At 38.2% G+C, this 21,792-nt stretch overlaps 1 protein-coding gene across 2 annotated transcripts; it reads left to right on the forward strand.

The window, feature by feature from the left end:
* Window positions 1-1,317: 1,317 nt before the first annotated feature.
* Msh6 (DNA mismatch repair protein Msh6) lies at window positions 1,318-20,657 on the forward strand. 2 transcript variants are annotated; one of them, XM_028183130.2, is made up of 19 exons: window positions 1,318-1,870; window positions 2,631-2,777; window positions 2,962-3,115; window positions 3,531-3,732; window positions 4,057-4,191; window positions 4,865-5,000; window positions 7,142-7,281; window positions 8,224-8,358; window positions 8,810-8,999; window positions 10,221-10,527; window positions 11,219-11,374; window positions 11,889-12,132; window positions 12,465-12,620; window positions 14,985-15,119; window positions 15,711-15,932; window positions 17,145-17,324; window positions 17,876-18,053; window positions 19,087-19,238; window positions 19,800-20,657. In XM_028183130.2, exons 1-19 carry the CDS (start codon window positions 1,717-1,719, stop codon window positions 20,082-20,084), a joined length of 3,408 nt encoding a protein of 1,135 aa, XP_028038931.2. In that variant the 5' UTR covers window positions 1,318-1,716; the 3' UTR covers window positions 20,085-20,657. The 2 variants fall into 2 exon arrangements, with proteins under 2 accessions (XP_028038931.2, XP_028038932.2); XM_028183131.2 differs by having other exon boundaries at window positions 1,609-1,870; window positions 2,965-3,115.
* Window positions 20,658-21,792: the final 1,135 nt, after the last annotated feature.

Genomic DNA, 21,792 nt, shown 5'->3' on the forward strand with positions numbered 1-21,792 from the left:
AAATGAAGAACAAACTTTACATCATATTTTTTTCGGATTTCGGATTCATCGGATCCTATTTATCGATAAACTGCAAAAGGTTTATAAGGATAGCATCCCGCCATCTCTTCAAGAGTTACATAAGTGCCCTGTAAGCTTTAGACCAGTATAATATGAATATATATGAAAATATTAGACTTAGGAATTGGCTGTATGGCTTAGTTCCATTGCCTTTCTCTTCGAGAAAAACCCCGAATCTTGTCAAGCAGTTGACAGCTTGACACTAGACGCTAGTTTGCGCCCATAGATTATACACTTATTTGCGCCAAAGCGCCAAAACCAAAAACGAATATTACTTTGATTATGTACCGGTAAAATGGGGCGATTAGGGATTGACAGGCGAATCGGGAAAAAACCGGGAAAATCTTTCGACGCCCAATATAAGTTATAAATTCGTTGCAAAATCTTCCATTTTTTGTAGTTTAATAGTAGAATGTTGAAAGTTCACAAAACAACTCTGAATATGCATGATAATAGCTGCAAACTTATAAAAAATCGCGTTTCAAATTAACTTCCTGTGGTGGTAATTATTTTAGTGCTAGAAACTTTGCTCTCTTTTATTTATTTGATAATAATAGAAGACGACTATGATTTATAAACGTTATTTAGTGTTTGAACCAGCATCTATATTAAAGGTAAGTCTCAGTTGTTTTTGGTTTTAATGTATTTGATTAAATAAAAATGCATGTAAAAATCTGTTGTTTTTGGGGATATTGGGGACGTCTTAGGTACAAATAACAACGAAAAAGGGGTCAATTGGGATGAGAATACGTGAAACGGAAACGACCTAAGTATAAATAGGTACAGGTTTGTAGGGTTGTCTATGTAGTTATAACAATATTTTTTAAATTTGTTGGTAAAAATCTGGTTTATTCGAAGCGAAATTGGGAATAAGTCTTTATTTGAAATAGATAAGCAATTTAATATAAGTAAGTCGATTTTGCAGAGACATGTAACAAGATTAATGAAATCTCAAGGTGGACAAAAATGTCTAAGTAATACATAATAAAATATTTAATATTTGTTCAGAGTGGGGGTATTCATCTGATTAATCCATGGAATAATCGACACACCTAATCTCTTAACCCAGATAGAAATATCAGCACTGTCGATTGCACCTATAATAGAGGTGATGTCTGCCATGTACTTTTGTCAGTTTTTCAATTTTTTTTATTGATGATCACTTTGTTGGTGCAACTAAATAAATTAATTAATTAAAACTATATATAAAAATAAAAGTAGTGCCAGCCCTAGCAAATTTCTCATTTCGTCCCAATTAACCGCAATTTTCCGATAAATAGGGATTACACCTATTTTTGCATTTTTTGCTTAAACTGGAATGCTAGTTGCATAATTTTAAATTAGACAACAAAGATGCCCCCAAGACTCAATCATTTTGATCCTGATATAGCATTATATACATCAACAACTACCTTAAAATTGCTCATAAAGTTGGAATTTGTCCCTAATCGCCCCATTTTACGGTACCTACATAAATTACATACCAAATCCAAATACTCAAATAATTTAATCTTTACATAGGTACTCTTTTGCGATAATAAAATGAAAATAAAGTCAAATGGTATTTCATAAGATAGTAAACTTTTACCCGGTAATTAATAAAAATAAAAATTTAATACAACAAACGAAGATACGACTCATATTCAAATTATAACCATGTCGAAACGAAACAGCACAGGAGCAGCCAATACTCTTTTCAACTATTTTACTAAAACACCGCCAACGAATAAAAAATTAAACGCGAACGCTATTGAAGATACCGATTGTAATGGTTCCCCGAAAAGCAGTAAAAAAGGAATACATCTTGAAAGTAAGATTTGTACAAGTCTTGTAAAAAATAATAAGACCTCTTCTTGTGTAACATAAACATTTTTAATTAACATATTATAAAAAAAAGTATGTCTTTTTGTTTCACTAGTCTTATTCACATATTATTATGCAAACAGACAGATTGTTTTCATGGCGAACATGCTTCCAAAGTGCCAAGAAATCTGTTTTAAATCTACGTATAATTGTTACATTAGATGTGGTGCTGGAGACGAATGCTTGGTATTTCATGGACCGAACTCCACACCAATATCTCCATTCTTCGAGAACTCTGCATTAAGCACCGTATTTCGGCGCTCGTGCATGGGCGCATATTATCATTTTTTGGACATGTCTCCCGGCGAGGAAATGACTCCATAGAGCGCCTTGTCGTTCAGGGCAAAGTAGAAGGCACCAGACCGCGTAGAAGGCTGCCCATGCGATGGACCGACCAGATCAAGTCGGCAGTTGGCGGCTGTTTGCATGAGTGTACCAGGCTCACCATAAACCGCGAGGAGTGGCGATTGCTCGTGAGGCGCATAACATCTGCCCAAACCAATGATACTGGATGTCGACCACAACCGCTCTGACAAGACTGATACGACATACATTATTATTATTCTAAATATATATATATGTACATATAAATGATATGAGTGTTGTTTCTAAATTGATAAAATACATCAAAACAAGAAATTCTCGTTTATTTTAAAAAAAATTGTAGAGTGCCATTCTTCAAAATGTAAGTTTTTTTTTAAATCTAGACAAAAAACGCGAAAGGCAAATTACACCCTCACCAGAGCTTAAGAAGGCTTCGAGTGATGAAGAAGAAGTTATTTCATTGCCAACAAAAAGAAAAAGAATAAGACTAAATCCAGTTGATTCTGATGATTCTGATGTTGAAAATATAGGTAAGATGTTTTGAAACTTAAATTGTATTGTCTCACCCTTACAACTAGTATACTAAAACTTATAGAAGAATTAGGCATTATAATCCTGCCAACTTATAATACCAGCTAGAATTAAAGGAGTGTAAATAATAGATTTTGTTTTTATTACTAAATTACTACTCTTACTCCTTTTTCTATTCTTCAGCAGACAATAAAATTGGATCAACCAAGAAAGAAGAAGATGAAGCAAAGAGTGAGAAAAAGAAAGAAAGTATAGTAGAAAAGAAACTTCAAGACAGTTTTAAATATGAACCAAATCAAACCTCAAAAAGTAACAAGAATACCAAAACTACTGCTGGGTATTAAAATATGTCATTTAAAGACAATTATCTAAACAAGTCTAAGCAATATTTAAAATTTGTTTGAAGTCTAGTTATTTAAACACATGTTTCCATGGAATAATGGATAAGTACAGTCATCTTGGCTACCGTTAATCAGTACTGATTGTAACTATGACTTCATGTCTCATCTCTCTTCTGGACGGTAGCATGGTTTTATTTCAATTTCATCAATTTTGTAAAGCGGTCATGCATAGCTATTTGGCTATCAAATTTATGTATGCATCACAATCAAACTGGTTATAGTCTATTATAGAATTCATCGGCAACATCTCTGTGTAATAAGAGATTTACATGAAAGACACCAAATGATTGTTAACACCAAAGAATGATCAACTTTTGTCAAATGTAAATAAGTGAGCTATTTTAATTTAAGATCAAAATCAAAAACAATATTACCTGAAGAAAACCCAAAGAGTCAGGAAGAAGAGTCATCAGATGGTAATTGGGTGCATTGCAAGTTAGACTGGTTGAAGCCAGACAAGATCAGAGATGCGATGAAGAGGAAACCGGACCATCCAGATTATAATCCGAGGACTCTGTATGTTCCACCGGATTTCTTAAAAAGTCAGACACCTGTAAGAACTTCTATTTTTTGAATATTGCTTCTAGGGCCAAATATGAACACTCATACTAAAAATCTAATAAATTCAGTCAAAGTGAAACCTATCTAAGGCTGAAAGTAACAGTTCCATTAAGTTACATGTGATGCAAATGAATCTGTGAATGGAATTTTATTATAATACATATTAGTAGACCGTACGTTGAGTGCAGTATGAGAAATAATGATTTTATAGTGATTAGTAAAATTTTCATTTATATAATAATATATTCTGGCAGATTTAAGTCAGATCACTCAAATTTTGTGAAGAATAATAGTTTTCACTTTATATTTTTTTTAGGCTCATCAACAATGGTGGATAATGAAATCAACCAATTTTGATTGTGTATTGTTTTTCAAAGTTGGTAAATTCTATGAATTGTATCACATGGATGCTGCTGTTGGGGTCAATGAACTTGGATTCTCCTACATGAAAGTATGGCTATATACTTATTATTTATTACATAACTGTAAAACCGGCTCTTGCATGAAAAATATGAATTTCTTTAACCACTTGCGACACCTGTCGTATGTTAATGGTACTGTGTTATAGTCTATGTGCTATTTTAATATATAGGACACTAGACGGTGAAGTTTCATCAACATTAATTCAGTACTTTTTGCATGAAGATCTAACATACATCAATTCTTGCTCACAAAATTTAAAATATGCAATATTAGTAAAATAAATGTCTATTGGGACAGTTGTCGGAAACGAAGACAGACAGATAGACAGAAAGTACTACAAAAATCGCATTGCAAAAGTTGTAATAATTGTTTTCGCATTTTATACAAACAAAAAGCAAATGATGCGACCGACTTATTTTCTAAATGTTCTGAATTATTCTACTTTTTCATTATTTAATAACCTTACTTTGATTATTACTGAATTCAAAAAAATAGTTTAATTTGAACATCTGTTCTTATATAAAGAGCTTGATGCACATATGCAAATATAAATAGTCCTTAGTTATTATTCATCTACATATTTTATTGTTTAAACAAGCAAACTTGTTAATGGCATACATTACTATAGGAATCTTATATTTAACAAATAACCATAATACACAAGTTATTTATTTTTGAAAATCTTATCTCGCTTATTTTAGGGTGATTTCGCACACTCTGGCTTCCCCGAAAGCGCCTACGGACGTATGGCCTCGACTCTGGTATCGAAAGGTTACAAAATAGCTCGCGTGGAACAAACCGAAACGCCTGAAATGACACAGGAAAGGTGTAGAAAAAGTAAGTAGTGAATGTCACATAAAAATATCTAAACACATGCGTGTGTGAGTGGAGCGTTTACAATTCAAAGTAAACAAGAAATTTAACATTTTATTCCATATCTTATATTTTCTCTATTAAATAGCTTGTTAACTGATTTTGTAAAAAATCGATTTTCTTGAGTTCCATTAAAATTCCGTAATCAAGAAATATTAGTTAGTATTTTTTGCATTCTGTTGTTTGTACTTGTAATAATGGAACAATTTCTGTTTGGAGCCAGTACACAGGTGCGTAATACGTATAATGATGATATAATAATTCCTTTATTTCCCGAAAATTTTACATTTTAAAATAACAATTTCAGGTAGACTACAAAAATAAAAAATCAATTTAATATATGAAAATAAAATATAAAAGTAAAATCTACACTTCTACTATAAAATGTCTCTCGTCTCTGTGTGCCTTTCGGCAAAGGCCTCCTCCAACTCTTTCTGTCTGCTTCTACTCTAATCCAAAGAGGTCCCTGCCTATTTTCTGCCGTAAAGCAGTAATACGTGTCGGCTTGAAGGGTGGGGCAACCGTTGTAACTATACTGAGACATTAGAACTTATATCTCAAGGTGGGTGCCGCATTTACGTTGTAAATGTCTATGGGCTCCAGTAACCACTTAACGCCAGGTGGGCTGTGAGCTCGTCCACTCATCTAAGCAATAAAAAATAAAAATTCCAGAGGTAATTTTTAGTTCGTCCTCCCATCTTCTTGGTTTGCTTCTTTTTTTCTTACCTAATCTGGTAGCCTTGAGAGGCTATTCCAGCGTAACCTTAACTAGTAGGTGAGCTCACGGGGCTCACGGGGCTCGAGTAGTAGATGGCCGTGTCATCGGCGACGAGCGCCAGATGGGTCTCCGGAGACCGGGGTATATCATTGATATACAAACTGAACAGTAACGGGGAGAGGGCGGAGCCTTGCGGGACTCCGGCTGTGACGTGACGGGGGCGGGATCGCGTTCCCTCTACTCGATATCGGAACGAACTTGTCGACAAGTAGTCTCATATGATGAGCACGAGTCTGTCTGGCACTCCCATGTTATACAGTTTGTATATCAAACCGTTGTGCCAGACTTTGTCGAACGCCTTCGCTATATCGAAGAAGAGGGCTCCTGTCGGGATGGGTTTCCGCCTATTCAGCCCTAGTAAGATGCTTGGTTTGCGACCTTGGCTCCTTGCACCATTCCTTGGGTACCATACTGTCACCCGTCTGCTCCATTTTTTCTTTTTGCAGCGGAGCATATGCCCATCTTCATTTGAGTTGATCAATACGTGTCAGGATGTCTGTTAGTTTCGTTTTGCGCCTGATGTCTACACTTCTTTGTTCATTAGTTTCAACCCTAGCATGCTTCTTTTCATACCCCTCTGACATCTTCCTAGTTTGTCCCTATGATGTTTCGTCAAAGCCCAGTTTCACAACCATATGTCATGCAGGGTAGGATATAATAATCTATCTATCTATCTTCTATCTATATATATATATATATATAAATGAATTGCTGTTCGTTAGTCTCGCTAAAACTCGAGAACGGCTGGACTGATTTGGTTAATTTTGGTCTTGAGTTATTTGTGGAAGTTCAGAGAAGGTTTAAAATGTAGATGAATATGAAAATTCTCGGAATTAAATAAAAATAACAATTTTGTTTTTCTTTTGATGTGTCGGACGGATTCCTTTTGTTTGTTTTAAGTTTATTTGGTAGAAAAGCTTAGGTCTATTATTTATCGATTGAGGCACTACGAAATCTGCCGGGTCGGCTAGTAAGCAATAAGTAGATAAGATGAATCTATACTAATATATAAATCTACTGTGGTTTTTACGGATGTTCCATTATAACTACTGAACCATGCATCCGATTGACTTGAAACTTGATATCCATGTATACATGTACTTAACATAATATACATGTACTTACAAGATAATATACATGTACTTAATATAAAATACATGTACTTAATGGATAGGCTAATGTTTATATGAGTGTTGGACTCCCTACACCAGTTGTGGGGGCGTTAATGATGAGAATCTTTGTGGGGGTGAGAAATAATGTTAATTTTAAATGCCCAGCGAAGCGGACGGGTACAGCTAGTTATACATAAAGTTGTGTCGCGTTGCAGGCGGACAGAGCAGTAAGCTGGACAAGGTGGTCCGGCGCGAGGTGTGCCAGGTGGCGGTGCGCGGCGCCGAGGGCTGCGGGCCCAACGACGCGCCGCGCGCCGCCGCACTCGCCGCCTACATGCTCGCGGTGGCTGAACAGGTGAGCTCACAGTGCAGGGCGAACAAGTGTGCCGTCCATCTGGTGTGTAGTGCGTTTAAAATAAGAATGTGCACGTCAATGACCTTGATCCGTCAAAGTTCGATAAAAAAGTATGGTCAGCAAAAAAATAATATTTTTTTTGTTATTAATATGTTTGTTTTAATAAATCATACAAACCTATTTAATTTTCTTGATATGTTGAGTGCTAGTCGAGGTAAATTAAACATGAATTTAGATTATATAAAAATAATAAAAATAAAAAGTAATCCCACCTATTTAAAAATCAAGGCTGCAAAACTGTCGGGCTCCATAATCTATGGATGGGTGACGCTGATGATTACTCAAGCAGTGGGATGAGTGGAATCGGAATATGGTGCAGGTCCAGCACATTCTTATTTGAAACGCATTTTAAAGTGGTTACATTCCAGATTGAACAGTGTGAAAACGGCTATTTATTCTACATACTATAATACTATATTATCCATTCACATACTATATTAAAGAAAGATTAAGGAAAACCGCACAAGCTTAAGTTAATTATACAATATATGAGTACATAGTGAACAAAATATACAAAATAACTGAAATGAGAACGCCTTAAAATTTACAAAAAGGTCAAGGTAAATAATAGAAAATGCTGCTACTACGAATCGAACTTAAATCACATTATAAAAATTCCAAAATTGCATTTTCATATTTGTCAAATGATAAATAAAAGAGGTTAAAATTGGAGAAGCTCATATGTACACACACACGACATTAAGGATTATACAATTGAGATTCGAACTATATGTCGAGCTGGGTGACAATATTCACGTCGTGATGTCCATGGGCTTTGGTGACCATTTAACGTAAGATAGGCTGCAAACTTATTAAAAACCAGATATGTAAATATATTTTTTTGTGTAAAATGAGAAATGAAATATTTATTTATTGTTACAGGCACATAATGATTCAAGCACTTATGGAGTTTGTTTCATAGACACTTCAATAGGATTGTTCCACCTTGGACAGTTCGAAGACGACAAGCACTCATCGAGACTTCTCACCACACTGGCACACTACCCACCAGCCTTGGTAAGAATAGTAACCAATATGAACCTTGGCTACTAACACGCCAGCTGCTTCAGCAAAACGATAGAAACCACTGATGCCAGTACAGTGTTCCCTTGATGCATAGATATACTATTCACTAAGATTTATCTCTTACTTAGTCAGGGGTGAAAATTTTGCTGTACAGAAAAAAAAAATTGCAAAAATAATGCCCGACCTACCCATGTGTCTTGGTGTTGCATAATAAAGTTAGTTTTCTCCTACGAGTAAATAAATTCTCATTGTTTTTGAGATTCTTAAGTAACAGAACACCATTTAGTATTGACACCGTTTCACTATTACAGCCGATAGATGGCGTTAAAGGTTCGTGCGATAATTTGTGTTCTTGCAACCCTTGCACTATTGCATTCCACTGTACACAATTAAAAAAGCTTGAAAATGAACTTAAAAAATGATTGATTCTTTTTAATCTCAGATAATATACGACCGTAAAGCGACAACGGCCCGCACGAGCAAGCTGCTGTCCACGCACTGGCACGACGCGCGCAGGGAGCCCCGGACCTTGGGGGCTCCCGATGTCACGCTCAAAACCTTAGCCGAGAAATATTACAGGACGAATGAGGACGGAGACTGGCCAGAAGGTATCAAGGAGTTCTTACATCAAGGTGAGTAGCTGCCGGGTCGTTGACCCTTGTCAGAGCAAGTACTACGACATTGTCCACATTGTGTTGCTTTGGACATGATCCGTTGTCGCTTCTGACCTTTTGAAAACAAGAGCTTTGCATCATGGAGGTTTAAGTGGCTCCACTGATGTCGTCGGCGCTGCTAACCAACACTTTACGTCATTACGGATCCTCCCGATCCATTAATGGTGCTTTTAGGTACCACAAGCACCGGTCGCCATCCTCGCCGAACCCGTCGCTTGCGACGAAGGGCTCGACGAGTAAATTAACCGTATAAATAAGCCAGATCTTCTCAGTGAGTCGCGTTTCCGATCCGGTGGTCGATTCTGCGATGCACTGCTCTTTCTAGGGCCAGTGTTAGTAATACTCCCGGCTTGAGCCCCGTAAGCTCACCTACTAGTTCGGTGAATCTAGAATAACCCCTCGTTACCAGAATAGGTAGGAAAAAAACCAACACTCCACGAGAACTCTCTCCCCGGAACACTTGTTTACAATAAGGTAATCTCTTGTGTGGAGAGGTGCGAGTGGGACAGAGATAGCCGATCGGTACTCTAATGAGGAGTCCACTGGCGAGGTTTCGTATGCTCATTCGTGCTATACAGTATTCGCCTAGTGATCGAAATTCAACCATAATGACTGATACTTCAAGATTTAAAACAATATGTATTATATTTTATCTGATGATTTATTTGTGAAATGAAAATTGAAAAAACTCAGTATTTCCAGGTTGTTTTTATTGTTAACACTAAAGCTCGTCAAACGATATTAAACAAAAGATATTAGTTGGAAATGGGAGTAAAATGTCTTTTAACTGTTTCTGTCTTTCCTACTAATTTAATAGAGATAAAAAAAAACATCCGCATTGAATCGTTGACTATCAGATAAGACGCCCAATGTGCTCGTACCATACTGCTGCGACAGCTGCGTTCCTAAAAAATTAACTCAATACTCACATGTCCACAAACACCTACTACGATGAAGGAACAAAACATTGTGTAACATAAATACAGGATATCTATAATTATTCCTCCACCCTGGCGTTTAGAAGTTTAAGGCAGTCATTATACAAAACGATGGACATTTCGAACTCTAATCTCAAGACGGGATTCAAGTTTTTTCATTACAACAAAAGTAAAAGAGAACTGTTGTACGAGTCTCCCAAAAATAATATGTCAGTAATAATATGTTCTTTATTAATTTCAGGTGATTCCCTGGGCCTGACACCGGCTCCCAACTGTGAACTCGCCATTAAAGCTCTCGGAGGATGCGTTTCTTACTTGACTGAATGTTTACTGGACATACAAATACTAGGAATGTCGCAGTTCACATCGTACGCTCCACCCGATGTACTGAATAGGAAGCTATCTGAAAGGCACAAGGTCGATAATTGTTGGGAGGGCGGCAACACTTTGGTGCTGGACGCAATAACGCTGAGGAATTTACGGATAGTACAAGACGAAGGCTGTCTGTACGATAGATTGAATTTTTGTTCAACGGCTATGGGAAAAAGGTTTGTTTTTGTTTGTTTCGTTTTCGGAGTCATGTTCTGTCATACCTTGTATTGGCCCTGTGCTGGAGCATCGGACGAGAATATTCGACGGTACTCTCAAGTGCTTTTGTTCGGTTGAGTTCGGTAGGAGACATACGCTGGGTGCTCCGCTATTAAATCTGTATTAGATCGCTCTTTAATCTATATATATATATATATATATATATATAAATGAATTGCTGTTCGTTAGTCTCACTAAAACTCGAAAACGGCTGGACCGATTTGGCTTTGGTCTTGAATTATTTGTGGGAGTCCAGAGAAGGTTTAGAAGGTAGATAAATATGAAAATGCTCGGAATTAAATAAAAATAACAATTTTGTTTTACCTTTGATGTGTCCGCCGTCGGACGGATTCCTTTTGTTTGTTTTAAGTTTATTTTATACAAAAGTTAAGGTCCTTTATTTATCGATTGAGGCACTACGAAGTCTGCCGGGTCAGCTAGTTAAATGTAAAATTGTAATTGGTGGTATCATTTCACTGCGATAAAATCACAGTTGGGAAAATGTCTTAAGCGAGATTCAGGCATCTGTCAAATGCCTTGCGTTGTATGATGGTTACCGCCACAACCTAATTCCTCCAATCCCAAGTTCGGTACTGATACTTTACTACCCACTTAATTACAATTAAGGGCAGTATTCAATTTTTGTTTCAGGTTGCTCTATCAATGGGTTTGTTCGCCGAGCGCCAATATAAACGTAATAAAAGAAAGGCAAGAAGCTGTCAAATGTTTGTTTGACAATCAGGAACTATGTCAAAATGCAAAGAATGTTTTGTCATCATTACCCGATTTAGAACGTCTGTTAGCTAAGTAAGTATGATGTCTAATATTCTTTCACAATATTCTCTATTTAATAAAATTCAAAAACAAAACTACACGTAAAAACAAAACAAGAGTAGCTGAGTTGTCTTTAATAAATAATTAATAAGACATTAATAAAAATAGTCAATTTAAAAAGTAAGTATATTTAAATTAGTTTAAATAAAAGCAATAAAAAGTGTGCGTGTACTTATGTACGCGCGTAAGAAGTTATACTTTATTTTTATTAAATTTATTTCTTTTTTTGTTTATTTAAATTTTAATCAATTTGAAAAAAAATCGATTAAACAACATCCTCGCCAAGTAACGTCGGTCGTATTGTAATGAACGATTTAGTGGGCAACTTCATTCTGTTAATTTTGTGTCACGGTGCGCGCGCATCGTAAAATTTCACTCTAATCTATTTTTCATAACGCGCCTAAAGAAGTATAACTTCATAAAAATACACTTATGTGTTATTTGTATGTGCATGTAATATTATAATATGTTTATGTTTTTACATTAGAGTACACACTCTCGGAAACTTGAAGCGTTCAAAGCAGCATCCGGATTCTAGAGCAATATTCTACGAAGAGAAGACATATTCAAAGCGGAAGGTTCTAGAGTTCATCTCCGTGTTGAACGGCTTCACCTCAGCACTGACCCTTGCCGAGAGGTTCAGTGACGTGGACTCGGTGTTATTAAAAAGAATCACACAAGTCGAAGGTGGCAATTACCCGGATTACAGGGACACTTTGAAATTTTTCAAGGTACAAATTCATAAGTACCCAGTTTTCTTTTATTAGATTTTGGTTACTTTAATAAATTAATGCAAACTAATATTGAAAATAAAAACTAGAATTTATGATCAGATGGAATATTGTAATTCCGAGAATATACTATATGTATACATACTACCTATTTGTAGAGTGGAAGATTCATGACCTTGAGATTTGAGACATGAGCCTTGAGTCTCATGATGGGCAGCGGCACTCACGTTGTGATGTTTGCGGGCTCGCGTAACCACTAGACATAAGATCGTTTTGCGCATTAAAATAAAAATGTCCACCATCGACAACTAACCAAGTAATATATATTACAGGAGGCCTTCAATCAGCAAGAGGCCGAGAAGGAAGGCTGCATCAAACCGGGCGCGGGCGTCGACAGAGAGTACGACGGAGCCCTGCGACGAATACAGGAGATAGAGAGTGAGCTCAAAGAGTATTTAGCCGAGCAAGAGAAACACTTCCGCTGTAGAGTAAGTTGTTGCATCTGCATACAAATATATGTCGGGGAAAGGCTATTCCCGATGGCATCGTCTTTAGTGGCTGTGGGCTTAGTGGGCTTCATTGGGATGAAATGCGAGCACAAAACACAATGGATGCTGTTTTACCACTAGTTTAATTTTATTTAAACAATAATTTGTTACTCCACAGTAATATTGTAAGAGAATTTAAATTTAACAGTTGAAACCGAGCAGCGAGTTCGGTGCACCAATCTCACTTTATCTGTCTCCAACAATCCAACTCGATACGTTTTTTATCGATAAGTTAAAAATGTGTCAACCGACAATACAATCCTTCCCAAAGTAAAGATGGCGCCTCGACCACGCTCGAGACAAACACTCTGCTCTGATTGGTCGCTGCCTACGTGAATTTACAGTTTCGGTACCTTTTATTACAATTTATTTTTATAAAAGGATCGTCTCGTATATACCTAGTCAGGTCATAAATTCTGTGACATGTTTAATGTAAAATAATTGAAACAAGTTTATTTATTATGTAACCATTCATATACCAAAATGAACTTAACAAAACATAGATTCTTATGACACTAAAGTTTATTCAAAATGACCTCCGTGATTTTGAATACAGGCCTTCAATCTGCGCGACCAGTCGTCTATCGCAGCACGAACGAGGTTCATGTCAATATCGGCGGCTGCCTTAATCAAGGATGTCTTGAGTGACTCCAAATTGGGATGAGGCTTTGAGCACGCCTTTTCCTCCAAGTGTTGCCATATCTTGTAATCTAACGGATTCAAATCTGGACTGGAGGAGGGCCAGTCTTCGTGCCGGATGAAGTCGATTTCACGCGCCGCCAGCCAGTCTTGTGTGCTCTTCGCTCTATGAGCTGGCACCGAATCTTGTTGGAATACCCAGTGCCTGTTATTGAACATGGTATGAGAAAACGGTTCCACAAGGTTCGTCAGGACTGTATTTTGATACACAACTACATTCGTTTTTACACCTTTCTCACAAAAATGTACCTCTGTTAAGCCCCAATAAAAAACTCCCAACCATACCATGAGCGAGGATGGAAAATGACCTCGTTGGACACGCGGAATACGGTTGCTCGCTTCTTCACTACTGTGTGCGTACACCTTATCATTTTGTTTGATGTAGCTCTCTTCTACGGTAAAAATTTTTTCATCCGAAAAAAGAATTTCCCGATATTTTTTTCCCGCGTACCGCTTCAACAAAGCGCGGCATCTCTTCAGTCTCAAGTCCATTAGACGAGCATTCAAACGATATCCTGTTTTTCTTCGATATGCCCGAAGCCCTAAGTCTTCATTTAACACCCTTTTCACCGTGGTTCTGCTTAACCCCATCTGAAGGGCCAACAGTTTCTGGTTACGTTTGGGATTTCTTTGAATTCGCGCCTTCACAGCTTTTATCACTGCTGGAGTCCTAACAGACCGAGGGCGACCACTTCTTGACCTGTCATCTACACTAGAGTCTTCATTGTATCGTTTGATGGTACAATAAACGAATCTTTTGGTTATATTCAACATTTTCAGTATGTAAAAAAATTTGAATAGGCGCGTAACCGCAACGATGCAACGCAATAACTGCAACACGATCTTCTTTAAGCGTCCACTCCATATTTAAAAATGAGTAAAATTCTAAAAGTATACATTTTTATTTTCATGAACAATTCGAAATTCGAATTCAATAAACTTTTTTGTGGCCAGCATTCTAAAAGAAAAGTTTTTACTGTGTGACAATACTTATGACCTGACTAGTTATATGTACCTGAAACGAGGACCATACACCAGTGGTTGAGTGTTTATTTTTATTTTTTATTTTTATTGCTTTGATGGTTGGACGAGCTCACAGCCCACCTGGTGCTAAGTGGTTACTGGAGCCCATATATATGAGTTCTAAGGTCTCAGTACACGAGTAGTTACAACGGCTGCCCCACCCTTCAAACCGAAAAGAATTACTGCTTCACGGCAGAAATAGGCAGGGTGGTGGTACCTACCCGCGCGGACTCGCATGACGTCCTACCACTATGCGGTAGGCAGCAGCTTGGCTCTGCCCCTGTCATTGCTAAAGTCCATGGGTAACGGTAACCAATCACCATCAGGTGGGCCGTATGTTCGTCTAACTACAAGGTAATAAAAAAAAAATGAATTACGCAAATTATAATTTTGCGGGTTTGATTTTTAATACACGATGTTATTCCTTCACCGTGGAAGTCAATCAAAGAAAAATTTAGTACCCGCCTCCGGGAATCGAACACCGGTGCATCGCTAGATACGAATGCACCGGACGTCTTATCCTTTAGGCCACGACGACTTCACTCGCAAGAGCTGTATTAAAATAATTAGTCGTTTTTTTAGTTGTCTTATGTGGGTACGGACAAAAAGCGTTACCAGATCGAAGTGCCGCAGAGCGCTTGTACCCGCGCCGGCTCGGACTACCACATGGAGAGCGCTCGCAAAGGCTTCAAGAGATTTTCTACCAGCGAGACGAAGGTAGATATTGCTTTTTTTTTTGATAGCTTTTTATGAAATCAATCTTAAGTTTTAATTTATTTAAAAAATGGTCTGCATGTTTTAGAATTATTTTAAAAAATCAATCAATATAGCCAATACTATTTAAAGATTTAAAGTTTTCCGTGAACTTGATAGTTCGTCTATTCCTTTGTCATAGCTTCGTAATGCTGAGAATACAGTGATACTAATAATAGTGTGTTTCCTCTGAATAAATATGAATTTCTTCATTATCGCTTGAATTTTATTAAGTCTCTAGTTAGTCTCTGGGGCATCAACCATCGAGGAAAACAAGTGTTATATTATCCGGGCGTCCTTGGGGTGAGCAGCGCCGTCTGGTTGTAGTGTTGACCGCGGCAACCCCCTTACTTCATCCGGGTTCTGACGTCGGAGGGGATCGGACGCTTGGGCGAAGAGTGCAGGGGAGTCGTTGGGTAGGGTCCTAAAAACATCCTTGGGCCCTCGCAGTCGCGGACCAGTCCCACATACGCGCGTTTCCTAGGCGCGGGGATCTCGTAGGATGTTCGGCCCCCGGCCCGAAAAAAAGGGTTTAATTGGTTAAATAATTTTTAGGAGTTCCTGTCCCGCATGATGGCCGCCGAGGAGCAAAAGACGAACGTGCTGAAGGACTTGAGCCGCAGAATGTACGAGAAGTTCTCGTCCCACTACGCGCAGTGGGAGGCGGCCGTGCACTGCCTCGCCAGCCTCGACGTGCTGCTGGCGTTCGCAGAGTTTGCACGACAACAACACGGCGATATCTGTCTACCCGATGTCACTTTTGATCCAGGGACAAAGGTAAAGGGATATGCCATCCAATATACATATCGACGCTTGAAAGGCAAACGTGACTAAGCGACAATGCGTGAACTTTACAGTAGACTAATTTAAAGTCGAAATACCTGACAAAAATTCTATTTTAACGAATCTAGCTGTAAGATTGAAATGATTTTAATAGACCTAGAAATATATATTTTTTGCGCATCGAATATGGTTATAGCTTTTTTTTTTTTTTTCCTACCTATGCTGATAGCCTTGAGAGGCTATTTCAGCTTACCCTAGCTTGTGTAGGTGAGCTCACGGGGCTCAAACCGGAGAATTGCTAACACCGCCCTAGCAAGAGCCGTGCTTCGCAGAATCTACCACCGGATCGGAAACGCGACCCACTGAGAAGATCCGGCGAGAAACTCAGTGGGCTGTGTATGTGGGTTAATTCGCTCGTCGAGCCGTTCGTCGCAAGCGACGGGTTCGACGAGGACGGTGACCGGTGCTTGTATTGCCTAAAAGCACCGTTAATGGATCAGGAGGATCCGTGATGACGTGCTTTGGGCGACGTCGACGGTTTACCAAACGGTCTACAGGATCGGGTATGTAGTTTCCGGCGGCCACGACAAGAGGGTTCTCATGTCGTGCCGTCTTCTCAAAGTGGCGCAGCGATGCCGACTGTAGATACTTACTGACGGGGTCGAGCTCCAGGTCATCGTGGAGGTCCACGTTCCTCTGGAACCATGGTGCTCCGACGGCTATCCTGCAGAATCGGGATTGGGTTATTGCCTGTCATTTATGTATAAAGCAGTTATTGTCGCTTAGTCACGTTTGCCTTTCAAGCGTCGATATGTGTATTCTAATATAACAATTCAGCGGATTGTCATTAATTAAAAAGGAATTAATTTAAAAACATTCGTGAGAGCGAAGAACGGATAGAAATTGATTTTAACGAATTGTGCAGGATTGTACTTTATGTTTTTATTTATTTATTAGCATGAATGTAATTATAAACAATAAATAAACTTTGAGAATTGTTACCCTTTGTAATTTATATTATGTACATTGTGAATAAGCTGCCAGCTATGAACAATTAATTTTATCATCAATGAATCCTTAAAACTTGTCTTTGTATGCGTACATGCGGCTTCAGAAAACTAGTACACATGATGATACATGCCTTGTATCGAATCTTTAATTTAGAAAAAAAATTAAGGTATTTGTGACGATAAATATTTTGGACAGCCCTACATAAACATCGTGGAGGGGCGCCACCCCTGCATATCGCTGGTGAACGAGTTCATACCGAACGACACGCGGCTGGGCGGCGCCGGGCCCGGCCTGCTGCTGCTCTCCGGGCCCAACATGGGCGGCAAGTCCACGCTCATGAGGCAGCTCGGCCTGCTGGCCGTCCTCGCGCACCTGGTAACTACACCACACCGATACACACAGGCGGGGCAATGCGACGAGACGGCAATGGACGGGGCATTGCTGAAGTCCATGGGCGACGATAACTACTCACCATCCGGTGGACCGTATGCTCATCTGCCTACAAGGGCAATAAAAATTAAAAAAAACGATACATACAGAGGGGGCAATGCAAAGCCGCCCTGGACTCATTCTCTGTGCTTTTAGGACCCTCAAGCAACGGTCGTCGTCTAACTAACTCATAGACACAGCCCGCTGAGTTTTGCACCGAATTTGCGGCATTTTTATTACACTATTTTTCATTCAAATTTATTAAAATTTATTTTCTATTTTTTTGTTGGATTTTCTATAAAAGCGTATTTTGTTAATTTTTTTAAACTTTATATTATAATTATTGAATTGTCATCGGTCCTTAATAAGTATACCAAATTTCGAGTTAATCCGACGTTTTAAAAGGGGATCAAAATCGTGTTCAAAGATTTCTTTACAAACATACATACGTATGAAGCTAATAAAAGCGTATTTAAAAAACGCGTGTTTGTGTCCAGGGTAGCTACGTGCCGGCGCGGGAGTGCGGCCTCAGCCTCGTGGACCGCGTGTTCACGCGCCTCGGAGCCTCCGACGACATCCTCGCCGGACAGTCCACGTTCCTGGTGGAGATGAACGAGACCGCAGCCATCGTCAGACACGCCACCGTACACTCGCTGGTCTTGTTAGACGAATTGGGTGAGAATATGCCTCAATTTATTATTTCCACCCCTTTGAATAATTTTTTTATTGCCGTATAGGCAGACCAGCATACCTGATGGTGAGCGGTTACCGTCGCTAAGGGAAGTCAGCAATGCCAGAGACAGAACCAAGCCGCTGCCTACCGATTAATACTCTTCACAAGCCTGGTCTGAAGAAGGACATGTCATAGCGCTCGGGAAACACCTTGGAGGGGAGCTCATTCCATAGCCGGATGGTACGTGGCAAAAAAGATCTCTGGAAACGCACTGTAGATTACCGCAGTGGCTCCAGGTGGTATGGATGAACTCTACTCCGGCGACGGGCGGTGCGGTGGTAAAAACGAGACGATGTTATCATCTCGAACAATTCATCAGAGTACCTTTCTAACGCAAACATGTAGATACACAATCAGCAAGTCCATTTCCGCTTGATGCAATCAAATTCTATAGCAGAAAATAGCTTTTGTACTAGTATTAATAACGCTTTAATTACGTCTTAAGGTACACTAAATTGTTTACTTTTCCACACCTACCCACTTTTTTTTTGTTATCAAATCGAAAAGTGAACATATTCACTTTAATTAAATTTATGAATTTTTTACATTTAAATGTACGATGCGCAGACGGCCCCCACTTTTTTATCGAGAGCTCACGACTGGTGCCTCCTACTACTATACACGTATTTTTTATTTTTTATTTATTGTTTAGATGGATGTACGAGCTCACAGCCCACCTGGTGTCAAGTGATTACTGGAGCCCATAGACATCTACAACGTAAATGCGCCACCCACCTTGAGATATAAGTTCTAAGGTCTCAAGTATAGTTACAACGGCTGCCCCACCCTTCGAACCGAAACTCATTACTGCTTCACGGCAGAAAAATACGGTGGTACCTACCCGCGCGGACTCACAAGAGGTCCTACCACCAGTACCAATTAGTTTTACGATTTAATCTCTAGTGTTCTCTTGTCGTAATATTATTGGTGACGTTTCGTCGCGTTTGCGGAAGGCTAAATGTTTATTGATCGCAGGTCGAGGCACGTCCACGTACGACGGGACCGCCATAGCGTCCGGCGTGTGCGCGGCGCTGGCGGGGCGCGGCTGCCGGGCCGTGTTCTCGACGCACTACCACTCGCTCGTGCGACACCTGGCGGCGCACGATGGACTCGTGCTCGGGCACATGGTGCGTTGTGCGCGCACGTACACGTGCTAGGGCGGGGAAATGGCAATTCGACTTGGATTCGTTGCACTTGATTGAATATACTAGATAATCAACCGAATTTACTATTTCTCCAAATTAACAATAGATAAAGAGAAGTAGTGAAAATTTCTGATACATTTATTATGCTGTTGGTTGGTTGGTTACGGAAAAAATAACTTCGTAAATCGTTGCTGAAAAGTGAATTAATAGTTCTGAGAGACAAAGACTTTACATTTAAACTTTATTTTGAAATTTAAAAAATAATAATTTTTTACTTATTTTATCTTGCATAAAGACTATTTACATGTAAACTTCGAATTTAAAAAAAAAATACTTGTTCTATCTTGCATCGCATTTATTTCTGATTGTAATCTTATTTAACTGGTTTATACAATGAAATTGTGAAAATATTTTAAACATCATATTAATTGTAAACATCTCATTGTTGCAACAATCTCTTGCTAACATGCTAACATGACAGTACACATACATGTTATTGATTTGAACAATGACAGTGCCAATACTAATATTCCTATTTTTCAGGCGTGCATGGTAGAAACCGACGAATCGGTCCCCGATAGCGAAGATCACATACCGGAGGAGACTATCACGTTCCTATACAAGCTGAGTCCAGGTGCTTGTCCTAAGTCCTACGGTTTCAATGCGGCCCGCCTCGCTGGAATACCCAAAGAAATCACCCGCAGAGCTCACGAGATATCCAAGAAACTGGAAAAGGAGGCCATGTGCGCACGAGCCTTTAGGGATATCATGAAAATGGAAAACAATGCCGGTGGCGTTAGAGAGTTGCTGGCAACACTGACGATTTGAGTGTTGCTGTATTTAAAAATACTCTTTGATTGTGAGGAAACAGTAGTAATAAGGTTGATTCCTGTCCTTCACCATTTTGGTGAATTTAAAGAAGGCTATTATTTGATATTTTTCGTTATATGAGAATTCTTTTAGCCTGAATAGTGATAGCAATTTATTGAATGATTGTGATGTGTTTTTTGTTTTCAAAAATTGTCGGCTGTGAAAATATGAAAACATATTTTTTGTCGGTTCTACTATGTTAACATAGTTAAATAAGAATAAATTCATAATTCCATTTAAATGAAAAAAAACAAACAGCGTATTGATTATAGAGTTAATGAATTCTTATGAATGAAGAATTTTTCTCGAAAATTATAATTTCCGAAAAACCAATTTAAAGATTTTAATTAAAATTGTAACAATTTTACAAATTACTGGTAATTGCGGATGCTTTTTTAACTATTTTAATCCTTGGTAATAAAAATTGTAAAATATTAATTGTGATTTTGCTTGTGCATCCTGTGATCAACCATCAATATGAAAATGTACCCACCTATATTTTTACTAAAATAAACGAACATAAAAATAAAATAGTGTTTCATTGTCACTGTTTAATGAAATAAATTAATACATTGCACGTCATAACAACACAAGGGTGACTATTTGTACAATGGCACTGCAATAATGTATAAATTTATATATTGCTAATTATTAGCAAGACGAAACTATACTGGAAAAAAATTAAATTAAAATTAAATACACTTCATAAAGATAGATTTTAACCATAAATTATTACGAACTACATAAAGACATATGCAACTTTCGGTTAATGTAAATTTTTTGTATTTTTTATAAACCATACAGATTAATTAATTAAAACACGGAACAGCTGTAGATATAATAAATAAAACTTAATTCCGATGAGCGGCGAGCTAACGCAAAAATTATATAGATGACTAAGACTTTAATTTTACTACACAACGTGATGATCAAAGCACAATGGAATTGTATGTATATAGAGTGTAAAAGTACCGTCACCAAAACAAGCCTCACTAACGTAAATACAAAACTTTAATCTATTAAAATAAGCATTAACGCTACGAGTTTTTTCAGGATTGACTTTTTTCCGTCCCATCATCTAACGTGTCATTAGTACTATCGTCTCTTTGTTTTCAGAAGCGGTTTCCTAGCTCCGATTATAAATATTATTATATGTTTAGGTTAAATAGTTTTTATCGATTTAAATTGCACCACAAGTCAATGAAATTAATCACTAAAGGTCCAGGTTTAATATTTATTTACATACAACAAGTTGAACACGCACAAACAGGTAGCACAGCACAGACGAAGAATAATTAGTTCATAGAATTAAATAGTAAGATAGAAAAATAAGGTGGAAACTGAATTTAAATAAACATACAGGAAACAAAGAATTACGAAATCAGTAAGTTATCGATAGGCGACATGCGATCTGCGTGAAGTCGAGAGAATCGCTGTCCGTTGGGACGATGCGCCGGAGCGGGGTTGTCTCCCCGTACACTCCACTGCAAATACCGTTAGAATGTGCGTTTTCGTTGCACATTCTATTGCCGTTATTTTATCGTGTGGTGTCGGTGTAATCATAATAAACTAGCGACCCGCCCTCGCTTCGCTTCGGAAACATTAAAACACACATGAAACAAAAAAAAAAAAAAAAAAAATTAAAAAAGTAGCCTATGTTCATCAG

The sequence above is a fragment of the Bombyx mandarina genome, chromosome 07 (assembly GCF_030267445.1).
Source record: "Bombyx mandarina strain Sakado chromosome 07, ASM3026744v2".
Classification (NCBI taxonomy): domain Eukaryota; kingdom Metazoa; phylum Arthropoda; class Insecta; order Lepidoptera; family Bombycidae; genus Bombyx; species Bombyx mandarina.

Coding starts and splice junctions, on each gene's coding strand:
- Msh6 (XM_028183130.2), top strand. CDS start 1,717: ATGTCGAAACGAAACAGCACAGGAGCAGCCAATACTCTTTTCAACTAT. Junction 17,325..17,875: donor TGGCCGTCCTCGCGCACCTG/GTAACTACACCA, acceptor GTTTGTGTCCAG/GGTAGCTACGTGCCGGCGCG. Junction 18,054..19,086: donor GGTCTTGTTAGACGAATTGG/GTGAGAATATGC, acceptor TATTGATCGCAG/GTCGAGGCACGTCCACGTAC.